This window comes from Trachemys scripta, chromosome 7 (genome assembly GCF_013100865.1).
Source record: "Trachemys scripta elegans isolate TJP31775 chromosome 7, CAS_Tse_1.0, whole genome shotgun sequence".
Lineage (NCBI taxonomy): Eukaryota > Metazoa > Chordata > Testudines > Emydidae > Trachemys > Trachemys scripta.
Window position 1 is genome coordinate 71,461,814 of NC_048304.1, and position 13,503 is coordinate 71,475,316.

The 13,503-nt window shown below is 40.7% G+C and overlaps 1 protein-coding gene across 1 annotated transcript in view; it reads left to right on the forward strand.

Moving 5' to 3' along the window:
• Positions 1–13,503, forward strand: part of NRG3 (neuregulin 3) — an 877,186-nt gene that overhangs the window by 659,853 nt on the left and 203,830 nt on the right. The window contains exon 3 of the mRNA XM_034776411.1: positions 998–1,071. Within this exon, the coding sequence (XP_034632302.1) occupies positions 998–1,071 (74 nt within the window). The remainder of the gene's footprint in view (positions 1–997; positions 1,072–13,503) is intronic.

Below are 13,503 nucleotides of genomic sequence, written 5' to 3' on the forward strand. Positions count from 1 at the left end.
ATTCTAGCCTCAGATATTAGGAGGTACCTGTCTCACTGAAACATAAATGTATTAACCTAAAAGCAGCATTTTAGATGCCACTTCCAATTTCAAAAGGCAGTTCCTTAAGGAACCATGAGCAGAAACGTTATATTGTGAAGGAGCCAAGGCTGCTTCCTGAACGCTGTCATATGAGTTAAGATGCTGTTTTCTTACTCTTAGCCAAGGTGTCAATACTAAGATGAGTGTATTGTTTACATCACATCCAGATGCTTTGGTGATGCAGAGGCCTCATTGCTGTCATTTATAAGTCCTTGCCATTACCCTCCCCCGCCCCAACTAATAAATAAATTAAAGGCAGGATTCTGATTCCCTTATTCAAATTGAATAGTAACCTATTCCACAAATAGTCACACTGAAGTCAATGGCATTAATGTGGAGTAAGGACCTATTCAGTGTGAATAACAATATTAGAATCTGACTATAAAATAAATAAAAGTGTGTTGAGGCAGCAGACATTTTGGCTTGCATGCTCCAGTTGGGTGAGAGATAAATATTGCCCAAAGACATGCTACCCTTTAGGCATGGCAAGAAAGGACCTTAAAATTAATGACTAGATAAATATTCATTCTTTATTAGGACACCCAAAGACTGAGAAGTTGTAAATGTGCCATCTGGTACAAGACCAAGGCTCTATAAACCTGTGAAAAAATGTAATAATAATTTATTTTACTGCATATAATTGCTTTTTTACTGGAGTTAAGAAAATCATGTTTAAATGTTTTCTTTTGATATAAAATGATCAAGAACTATTCAGGGGAAGCTTTCTTGAAATAGAGACTATTTTATATCACCCAATTTATTTACAGCAATAAGCTGCTTCTGTAATGGTTCAGATTATTAGAAACATGTAAGTCCTTTGCAGCATTGCCAACAATGTTTCTAGTTGATGTGATGTCTTGAAATTCACTTTTTACTACCACATGCGTATGTTTGTCATTTATCCCCTTTTTCTCAGGTGCAAAGAGGGCTACCAAGGAGTCCGCTGTGACCAATTTTTGCCGAAAACCGACTCAATCTTGTCAGATCCAAGTATGTCAAATATTTTTCTGCTGTTTGATCACATGCTGGAGGCAACTCTTGCCATAAGAGATGACCCTTTGCCTATTGTTGGAGATTCTATTATGGCCAATTTCAATTGCTTTTAAAAAATGGTATCCCTTTAGTATAAGACTTATAAATCTTGTTGATCAGGTAATTTTTGCTGGAAAAAATTACATACCCCTATAAGTGATTTTAAAAAGAAAAGGGGGATCTATAGCAATAAAACATATTGGATCAAAATCTCAGCTGGTGTAAATCGGCAAGTTCCATTGACTTTGATGGAATTGTGCCTATATTCACCAGCTGAGGAGCCTAACCTTTATTTTTTGTACCCTTTTGTTTTGTGCTACTAGTAAAACAACAGGATTCCAAAGGAACAAAAAAGATGAACTGAAAAGTACAAAATTTTATATTCCTTAAAGCACAACATTAAACATTTAGAAAAAATATGGTGTCTTTACCACAATGTGTCCCCAGGCTCACATGAAGTTGTATTTCACTTGTGGAGTAAGGCTCTACCTCCCAAGAGCAAAATGGACAGAATGTAGCACTATATTATACCTCCTCTTGTATGTAAAAGCACCAGACAGGCACATGTTTATTTTTTTGTTTTGTTACTGATTTTCATTCTGTTTGAATAAGGATGTATGTAAAATATTGTAGCAGAACAAGGCATATTTCCTAAAAAGGGATCCCATTTAACAACTAGCACCAAATTATTCATCTAATTTTCTTAGCTGCTTTTTCTTAAAGAAAAATAAAAAAAGGCATAAAACAAAGGGTCATGTCCAATCCCTTATTACTTGCTTATACTCGGAAAAAGTAATATATTTCCAGAGTGATTTTTTTTAAATGATGCTTGTTTCTTTCTATTTTCGTGGTTGCTGGTTATTTTTGTTGTTTTCTTCCTTTGCTAGGTATCGAAAAGGCTATTTGGATGACTGCTGCCAGAGATACCTGTTGCTCTGCAGTATTGTATGTCTGATGGCTCACATTATAGATTGCTTTGTGTTTGGTCTAGCTTTTCTTTTAGCCTGCCCTTTAATTGTAGTCATATAGTCTACAAAGAATAGACTGATTCTAGCCCACTAAGTTGTGTGCATTAGGGTCACCAGCTGTCAGGCAGGCAGCTTCAATGGATTTTAAAAGCAAGGGGAAGAAAAATCAATCAGTAACATTAAGATGATGTGTTGCTTATTTGACTTGGTTCTATCAGGAGACTGTAGTCTAGTATTTCTGGGCTAGAGGTGAGATATTGCAATGAAATCCAGTCAAGGCCTGATTCAAAGCTCAATGAAGTAAATGAAAAGACTCTCATAAAGGTGCAGTTAGGCCAAAAACTGTACAGAATTTATATTTTGAATGTGTCCAATGTTTCCTCAGATCTTTAAGCATGTTTTCCTATTGTTTTTTTGACATTGTGTTGATTGTTCATACTTATTTCCATTAACATGGGAGATGCTGTTATTCCAGTTGGTACTGACTACAAATAATTATGCGGCCAGCAGAGCCTGTCCTCTGTTTTAAATCTCTGCTGAAATCTTCTTGTGATACTTCTTGATCATGAAGGATAATTTAATTGTGCTCAATATGGGTTGTGTTCACAAATCTACTACTGTGTTGTCTAAAAAGCAAGCAGCTAGATCCTCATCTGATATGAATTGCCATTGCTCCACTGAAGTCAATGAATAGCCTAAGCATCTTCCCACCCCCAAAGAAAAATTGTGGTAGGTTGATCAGTAGCCAAAGATTTTTCCCAGACAGTCTTGGAATTCAATTTATGTGTAGTCCTTATCTGTGTTCAATAAAGACAAATGTTTTGTGTTGGTGGTGTTTGTGCATACAAGCACACTTGGTGGGGGGTGCATGTGACCATATCTGTGTTTGTTCTAAATCTTACAAGACTGTAGTATGGAATATGTTAACTCCTTGTTGTTAACGGGTAGAAAATAATGAAATGTTATTTTAGCTGATAAGTAAATTCTGTATTTTTGCTTCTATTTCTCTTCCCTCTGGGCAGGACTAATGAGCAATACAAGTTTATTATTATTAATTAGTACCAGTAATGCTTGTTGTTTGTATAGCTCCAAGGGTATAGCTCTAAGTACCGGTACTTGACATTATTTCTTGACAAGCACATCTCCTTAGCCATTTGAGGCTCTGACACATCCCCAACTTTGCCAAATTTTAGTTGCGTGGCTGAGCAGCTGTAGAGTTAAGTTGGTTTGTCAGATGTGAGCATTGCTTTTGAAAAGGCTTTGATCCCTAGTTGTGAGGTTTTGTGTCATCACCAACACTGATTAGATCAGGACTTAGGGTCCAATCCCAACTGACTTCAATGAGACTACAGTGGGTTGGAAGCACTATGCTTTGTAGTCAGTGTGACCAGGATTGGGCCCTGTGATTGCTAATTTTATGACCATTAACAACAGGTATGTTACTGGAAGCCTATAAGAAAGGTGGAACTACCATGACACTAATCCTTCCTTTGCCCTGTAGTCCAGATTAGCATTAGGTTACCCTATTTGTCAATAGACACTAAACAAGTAGAAGAAATGGAAGAATAGAGGATGGAAGCAAAGTCTAGTCACTGACAGAATAGTAACAAAGTTGCCTTAAAATCTATAAAGATCTATTTCCATTTTAGGAGACTTGACACTTTGTTGTGATTAATTTTTAAAACAAAGAACAATGCCCACTTGCATTGTATTTCCAATGGTCTTGATAGACTATAATCCTGAGGGTGGGTGTAAAGACCAGCCCACCCAGCCCTTTTGCCCTCAGGTCTATCCAGCAACTGGAAGCCAGAACCCCAGCCTGCTCCCTTCCTTCCTGCTGGAGGTAGGAGAGATGAAAGGAAAGGAGTCACAAGCTATGCACATCAACCCCTCCCTACCCAAATCATGAATTGCAGTGCTCATTCAGGACCAACAGCAAAGTCAAGTTGTATAAAAAAATGTTATACAACAAGTTTGATAAAATTACACAAAATAAACCAAAATCTGACCTGCCATATGTTCCTATTCAGGAGGGGGAAAGGAAGAAGACACAACTAAAAGGAGTGAATATTCAGAAACATAGTCCAATAGAAATACAGATCTATTCCAAGTAGTGGGCAAAACTTTTGTCAGTTTTGTGTGATTCCTTGTGTTCATGACAGCAAAAGATTTCAACCTCAGGTGCATTAAAGTACCAGACAGCTCGTTGCATAGAATAAAGTCTTAAGACTTCATAATACAATTTATTCCAGCTAACAGCTGGGATTGGATGGTGCAAGGTATGTTCCAGCTGTCTTGGACTCAACCTGAAACTCCCACCTTGCAGGTCTATCCGTAGGGAGAGAAAGCAGGTGAAGGTAGTACTGCTTGGAATTAATTGATAATTTGACCTAGCCAAGCACATTGCTGGGTTATAAAGTAACTCTAACAACTCAGAAAAGCTGTGCCAGTACCCTCAAATACCTAGGCTTTCACATAAAGCCAGCAAGTTTCGAGTTCTCTGTTACTAACCTCACAAGACTGTGCCTTCACAATAGCACAGTAAGCTCTGATTGCTGAAATAGGGAGCCTACAATGGCCTACATCTTGGTATTAGCACATCAAGATAAAAGTGCTGAAGCAATGAACTCTCAGATGCCCATTCTTTGATATCATACCAGGAAGCTAGAGGCAGAATTGTCATCCTCACAACATTTTGTAAGTTTTTTGACATTCAGTGTTTTGATTTGATTTTCTTTTATTTTTTTAATTGTCTCATGGACTCCTGCTTTCTTATTCACTATGGCCACCATCTCTCACTACCCATAGTGGGACTGAAGCCTTGGGTTGCCATTTTCCTGCAGCTTGTGCAAGTGATAATGAGGTTGCCCCAAGAAAAGATAGGTGTCATCTCCTGTTATTTCCAATGTGAATGGAATCAAGCTTCCCCCTGTGCTCTATCATAAAAGCTGAACAAGAAATGGTGAACGTACAGGAGACTATGAGGTGCAGAAAGTGGCAATGAGTGATGTAGGGATGTGCGAGGAGAAGGAGGGAAACTAAGGCGATTCCAGGGCAATATGGGGTGCTGAATGGAGAATGTGAGTAGGAGACTGTGAGAGGAAAGTGAAGGGATGTATGAAGAATGTAGGGAGGGCGCAGATGTGGGACAGGAGAGTGTGGGAAGAAGTAAGTATAAGGTAAATGGGAGGGAGGGATGGAGATATATGGGTATCTGAACTCCATGCTCGCATCTACTTTTGGGAATGGGCTGAACAAAACCTCGGGCCAAAATTTTGGTTTGAGATCTGCATCCAGAGCTGAATTTTGTGGCCTGGGGCCATCTCTGAAGGGAAGGGTTTTAATCACTTCTGCGGTAATTACATTATAGAAAAAATGCCATCTGTTTATAGGATCAGAGCCTTACTGTCCACAAAATGAGTCCTCAGATCAGCTGTACACAAAGTTTATCTGGAGTTAGTCATTTTCTTTGGCCAAATCAATGTCATTTTCAAGACTAATGCCACACCACACATAAGATCATAAAGTAAAATTCTCAGTGGTCACTGAGGTGAAATGGGTTAACCATAAAACCTGTGTTATCAAATGTTTGTGTCCCAGAGGCCAGTAGGATTAGAAGTAGGAGCTGCATTGACCCAAAATGATCAGGTGAAGTCCTTGAAATGAAAGGACAAGATTAGATTTGCTGATATGGGGCAAGTGGGCCTGACATTTCTATTAGCAATAACTTGTAGGGTTATATAAATGGAGTGCCCCTAGGGTACATGACAGGCATCACAAATCAGCCGTGCAAAGCAATGAGAGGCCCCAGGAGCAAACTGTGTGTATTAAAAAAGAAATCCTGATCGGGTATGTGGTAAAAAAGAAGTAGAATCACTTTAGAGATTTTACTGAATTTGACAACAGGCAAGAAAAGGCACATCACATGGAAGTGCAACACTGAGCATTGGGTTGCCAGTTCTCCCTATAGACTTATAAGTATTATCCCCTGTTCTCGTCATCTGGTTCCGTGTAAAACTCCATATAAAGATAATGTTCTCCTTCCTCCTCCATTTTTAAAGGTATTGCATCACAAGACAACGAGGAAGTGGTGGGTATTTATTTTGTTTTGCTTTTATTTTTAAGGGTGGGGGTGGAAAGAGAGGAAATCCAAAAGGGAAGTGGGGGACACATTTTCTTGATCCTCATGATAAAATTCCCATGGTGCATGTAATAAAACATAAGACAAGGGCCCAGATTTTAAAGGTATTTAGCCATTCCTGTGCTCAGTGTCGCAATGCCTAACTGATTTTGGAACTTAAATCTCATTTTCAAAAAGGATTTAGCTGCTTTGGAGTCTAAATTCTATCAACAGAACACAGCAATATCTACATACCTTTAAAAATCTGGGCCGAGGTGCTTTCACACTGAGGCTGTCCCGGAGCTTTACAATTTCACCTTCCTTGTGGGAAAGGAGACTCTTTTCAGACACGAACTCAGTAGACTTCATTCTGCAAAACAGGAGCTTTGCTGCTGAAGAGGTGGAATTGTAGGGCTCCAGAACTGTATTACCACAAGAACAAGCATTTAATATGATGTACCAGCCGTGTGCTGAAACACTATAACCAGGATATGACAGGATATATTGAAAAGCCAAGGCCCAAGAGAGTTAAGGGGAAATCATAACTATGCTGCCTTCTCAGGAGAGGAGAGAGGAATTCAGGATCAATAGTCTTTCAGCTCAGGTAGCCAAATTGTTCCTCAATTGCTTTAAAGTGAAATTAAAAAGTATTTGGATCTTATAATTTTACAGTTTTGGAGGTAAGCTAATTGAGACTCTAACAGGATAGCTAATAACACCTAGCTCTTATGTAACACTGAATACAGCATAGCTGACGATGCATTATAGGTGTCATTTGGTGATTTTTCTGTCAGCATTATCAAGCACAAAACAAGGTTATGGTGATGTGCACCTAACTAATGTGCAGGGTAAAAAATTTAAATTACTATCATGCTTCTCAAGTCTGAAAGTGAAAAAGCTAGTGAGAGAACAGTTTCCAAATACCATTAAGATCAAGCCTCTTTTATTACTTTTATGTATAAGCAGGTCTTTTCTTTCATTTTCATCATCAGTTCCCAAACCATGGATGGAGAGACAGAGACTGTCTGGCTTCATTTTTGTGCCAAACATTTCCTTTGGTTTTGGATCACAGGGATTTACATCTGCTCTTCATTTTGAATTTCAGGTTTGAACAAACCCTCAAGCTCAGCTGAAAACCTGAAACTATAAATCATGCCAGGTTCACATGAAAGGATAGAAAATGTCAGCAAATCTTCCAGTAGCTCTGGCACAAGTTTTAGATTTGTTGCAAATGTTTTGAACAGTGCTGCTGCATGGAATATGTATGAGACTGAATAAAAGTATTGATTGAATCAAGTATGTTGGATTTTATCTAAAAGTTCTTATACATTACCGGCTAGACACTGCATTTAGGCATATCCCTTAGCAAAGAGTTACACGAACCCTGAGGAAAGACAAGTGGGCAGAATGACTCTTGGAGCTTCTAGGAGTGGAGTGTGTGTACACCTGCAACAACACCCAGTGTGAAGTGCAGCTTACCTCTCCATCATGTAGTTGGCCAGTTTGACTAGTGGTGTATGGGGTGTGCCAGGGTCCTGCTTCATCCCTGCACCCACTAAGGTGTCTTGCACCACTGGGGACTAGGGAAGGAACTACCTATAGACTGCAGGTTACAATCTTGCAGGCCCTTATACAGATCATGGAAGTGAAGGGGAAGCCTCCTTATGCTCTTCCCCACATTTTGCATCTGCATGTGCTAGCAGAATCTGAATTAATTGGCTAATCTAAGCAAAACGTGTGACTATAACAAATAAACCATTTTGAAAAGTCAGCAATAAGGCAAAAGGAATTTCTATAATTCTCTCTCCTTCCTTCAAAAAACTCCAGTGTGGTGATGATGGTTGTTTTAAAATCACTTATGCAGTGATTAGTTTTAAGAAAGTTATATCCAGGTATGAAATTCTACCATAATCACAAGAGCACATTACAGTATGTGTAGATAGTTACTCTGATGACCCAAGGAGACTGAAGGATCCAATCCAGATTGAAACCAGTGCACACTTAGGGTTACCAGGTGTCTGGTTTTCAACCAGAACGTCCAGTTGAAAACGGACCCTGGCGGCTCCAGTCAGCAGGGACGTTAAAAGTCCAGTTAGTGTGCCTGGCAGTCTTCCTACCTGGCTCCGTGCAGCTCCTGGAAGTGGCGATGTCCTCTGGCTCCAAAGCAGAGAGATGGCCGGGGGGGGCCCTGTTCACTACCGCCGCCCACATGCCGGCTCAGTAGCTCCCATTGGCCAGGAACCACAGCTAATGGAAGCTGTGGGGGTGGCACCTGCAGGCGGAGGCAACACGCACCATGCAGAGCCACCTGGCCACCCCTCTGCCTAGGAGCCAGAGAGATATGTTGCTACTTCTGGTAAGTGGTAAGTGCCACCCGGAACCTGCTCCCTGCACCCCTTCCCACACCCGAACCCCTTGCCCCAGCCCTGAGCCCCTTCACACACTCAAACTCCCTCCCAGAGCCCGCACAACCTCCCACACCCCAACCCCCTGCCCCAGCTCGGAATCCCCTCCTGCACCCAAACCCCGCACACACACACACACCTCAACTCCCTGCCTCAGTCCAGAGCCCCCTCCCATACTCCAAAGCCCTTAGCTCCATCCCCCAGTCCGGAGCCCCTGCTGCACCCCAAACCTCTCATCCCTTGCCCCACCTCAGAGCCCACACCCCAATCCCCTGCCCCAAGCTGGAGTCCCCTCCTGCACCCTGAACCCTTCATTTCTGGCCCCAACCCGGAGCCCACACCCCCAGTCAGAGCCCTCACTTCCTCTTGCACCCCTGCCCCAGCCCAGTGAAAATAAGTGAGTGAGTGAGGGTGGGGGAGAGTGAGCAACAGAGGGTGTGTGTGGTGTGAGCGGGGGGGGGGGGGGAGGGCATCTGAAAAGGGGCAGGGCCTCAGAGAAGGGGCGTGGCAAGGGTGTTCGGTTTTGTGCAATTAGAAAGTTGGCAACCTATGCAAACTGCCACCAGATCACACTAGATTGGAATTTGTCTCTAAGTCTTTTAAAAACTTTGAAAGGATTTCCCCCTCCCCCTCTTTCTATCTTCCCTCTATCCTGGCAGATAGGATAGTGTGAAGCTTGGTACCCCAAGAGTTGTTTTCTATTTTCTTTTCACTATGAGGGAGTCATATATAAGTAAAAGGAGCGGTTTGTCCAGTCTCTCTCTCTCTCTCTCCGTGCGCGTCCCCACCCCCCATCACAGGCATTCTGTCAGGCTTGCAGCTAATGAAGACTGCATGTCAGTGGAAGACCATGGAAAAAGAAGACTTGGGGGAGAGAACATACTTTTGGGGAGCAGAGAGAAATCTGTTTCCCCAGCTTTCCTTTTTAAAACTGATTATTCCATAGAGAGGCCAGTCTGAGCAAGGACAGCAATGGAAGTAAGGAGCTTTGAGACTTTTAGTTGTATATAAATCCCCGCAAGCAAGCAGAATGGAGAAATCAAACTGTACAAATTCCAGCCAGCAAGTGAAGAGAAACTTTAATCAATAAATCTTCTTATAAGCCATAGACAATAGAAGGCCGGGAAAAAATCAGCTGTAAGGAAAGATGTGGACTCTCAGACCAAACTACTTTCTGTTTGTTGGCAGCTTGTAAAGGGATTTGGGACCTGCATCTAGCTAAAGAATCTCTGGAACTTTATATTGCTTTCCTTGTTGTGTACCTTCATTTAAAGGATTTTTTCCCCCTGTAACTACAGAGAGACATGTCTACTGTTCATTATACAATGATCACAACAGATGGCTGTGAATAAATAGATGGTGCAATATTACATAAGGTAGCCAGTTGTGAAACACTTACTCACACTGGTGAGCATTTACTCCCACAAAGTACTCCTGTTGATTTCAATCTGAATAAAGAGGCAGTTCAGTACAGTGTTTTGGTAACTAGAAAGACCTTTAGAAGTACTGAGGTTTTGTAATGCTGCTTTTCCTCCATGAAGTTTTGAAAACAAATTCACAATTTTTCTGATTCTACTTTTGCCCACTCCACTTTGTTTCTGAGAAAGATAGTGAATATTAATCACAGCAAGAAGCATAACTTCTGTGAAATTTGGGAACCGGTTATGTTTGTATGATGGTCCTTTCTGGAAGTAACTACTCTAACTTCTGATCATACATACATGTATAACATGGTATTTTACTATCAATGTCACTCTCCTAGTCACTTCCTAGTAAACCCTTCTCTGATTCTGCTTGGCTGGACAAGGTGAAATTGTTTCTGTAACATGTCAGATCACATTTACAGGCCTCAAAGCAGGAAAGTTCAGCACTGCAGCAGCCATAATTCTTGATGCTCAGGGAAACAGATGAGTAAAATGGGTCAACTGGAGATGGTATTTTGGGATATTGCAAAAAGCACATTGTCCAAAGTGATTAAGCTGAAGAGTGTTATCCACATTTGTTACATCAGTTTCTGTCTTAATCTATAGATTAGCCACTCAGCTGCCTGAATGGCACTGCCATTTTGCTTTATCTCTATGATTTATACAAGTCTCTTGAGAGAGTAAAGGCTTCAGTATTGACTGAGATGGCATTGATTTCACAAAGGTGTTGTGATATTACAGCATCTTAGCCAGTGAGAGGATGAATACCTGGAAGAAAGCCTACAAGTCTCTCTTATTTCTAACCGATACCAGATATTGGAATGCAGCCCATTGAATTTAGATATTAAACAGAGTATGTTGTCTTCTTTTGATTCCAGCTACCTTCTAAAAGCTATGCCAGTAATAACCCAACAGAGTCTCAGTGACCCAGGGGTCAATTATCAATAAATAGGTGCTAGATCTCACAGTAACGGTAGTCTCTCATCCATCAGGTCTGGTGTCAGATTTAGGGTCTTGTTTTGGTTTTAGATTGTGTTTGATCATATTGACAAGGGATCAGGGACAAACCTGGATCTACAAATTCACCTGTAGAGATCAGATGCTGTTTTTTCTACCATAAGATTTGGGTGCAGTCTCTTGGAGAAATCCAAGAAGGAAATTCAGACAACGAACTTTGGTGATGATAGTGCTTAAAGTTTTGGGGCATGCAATTAGTTTCAATAACAATGATAATATCAACAGAACTAGTCTGTGTACTGAGTCACTGGTCTGTCTTCTCAGGCATTGCATTAAAATTACTCAGGAAAAAGCCAGCATGTTTCACTTTCTTGTCATGTGCTTTCATAATAAGCCTTAGTATTGAGCATACTGAGTAAATGGAGGGAATGGAATGGCTTCATTTTCTCAGGAAGCATCAATTTACAATCATTCTGTCTGGCACCTTGTGCAGTTATGTTGGGATAACAATGGCCAACAGATAGCCATTAATGACTCAAATTTTAGTCCACCCTTCTGAAAGTTTCCAGAAATCCTCTAGCAACACTGGCAAGAAAAAAGCCAAATTAACTGACATTCTGATGCATAGTGACAGCGTTGTGCAGAAAGGATGGTGATGACTATGCCATGACAATGAATGAATCCAAGCCTCTGGATGATTATGACAAGGCTCATAGTACGAGCAGTAGAGAGTGCCACACAGGTGATGAAGCTCTCTGATATTTAACAAACAGACAAAGTGATAATACCACCCATGGAAGTAGCCTATAAGGAGGTATAAAAATTACTGATCCTTGAAAGTCAAACTATGAAATTCTCTAAACTTATTCTGGCCATGCTAGTGACGTTTCCACTTTAATATTGCTAGATTATCACCACCTTGATCCTGCTCCAGTTGGTTTCTGTGGTGAAATGCAGGACCAAGCACCATGTGTCTTCGGAATCAATAAGCTCACTTCACAGATGGCACATCGGCTGTTTGGAATCACTTTAATCCGATCAGTGATGAGCTATACAATATCATTTATGCTTTGTGGGGAGAATGCCTGATGATTATAGATTAGCCTGGACTCCTTTGGAAGATATGTGCCAGTTCTGTCAACGAATGGTAGCATAGCAGAGCTTGGACTAAAAGAATAGAAATAGCACTGAGGAGAAGAAGAGGAATTCCTTATAATTTGCTTTGAACTTGTCAAAGCTCCACAGCATCCACTTTTACCAGGACAACGAGCATCAAGCACTGTAAATGCCGTCCACCAGTATTTTGCACGCAATCAGAGAAGAGTTTAGTAAAAAGATTAAGATGAAAAGTCAAGAAGACAGAAAAGTTGGATGGGATGCAACAGTAGTGAGACTAAGGTATTGGGGTTCAGGAAATCTGGGTTCCATTCCTGGACCTTGTAGAAATCCTGATCCCACTGAAGTCAATTGGAGTTTTGCCATTGATTTCAATTAGACCATGATTTTTGTGGGCCAGATTTTTAAAGGTATATAGGCACCTGTTGGGATTTTCAGAAGCACGTAGGTATCTATCATTCATTGATTTCAATGGGTGTTAGGTGTCTAGATGATTTTGTGCCGTTGTTTCCCTGGCTGTAAAACTGGAATGTTCATGCTTCTGTACTTCAGAAAGGTATTTTGAGGCTTCATTCATCAATGTTTGTAGCACCTTGGGGTCTTCAGATGGAAACTGCTGTAGGTGTGTGAAAGTATACTAATGATTATTTATCATTATTAAGCTTGTTTGGCAATTTGACCAGTGAATAAAAATTTGGGAGCCAGGGAACAAAAGCTCTGTTCTTTAGACTGTTGCTTATTCATTCTATTCTTTAGACCATTGCTTCGGGGATGGAGAGATCTCTGCTGACACCAGAGAGCTACTTAGCAGAATTTTAGACTGACATAAAGGATAATCTCTTGGCTAATTAGTTTGAAGAAAAACATTTAGTCAATACTTTTTAGTTATGGCCATTTCTTATCTTGGTTGGCCCACCCTTAAAAGTGGACATAAAGATAAGCACGTGCTTAAGTACCTCATTGAATCAGGCCCTGTGGTTTATCATTAAAGACATGGATTCTGGTTAAGACTGCATTGTAGTGCTTCAGATGTTTTCCAAATACACTTCATTCTGAGTTTATTTTTAGCATGACTGATGATCAGGCCTTCTAACCAGACTGCTTCCTGAGAATACTTACATGCTAGCATTTCTCTAAATGAAACTGTAATGAGTCAGCTATAAACGTGATTTGGACTCCGATATTGACACCGCTGCCAGCAGTGCAGCATTGTCTACTCCAAGATTCTAGAAAAAAGAAAAATTTGAAAGTGTTAGCAGCATTGACCTTTCCCTATAAAGAGAAATTCAGCTACTTATAGTTATCTAAATGGAATGTTTGGAGATGGGGAGTGTATGTGGATATGGATCGGGTAGGGTTATGCATTGCATTTTTCTGTCTTTGTATGGAATGTTATTAAG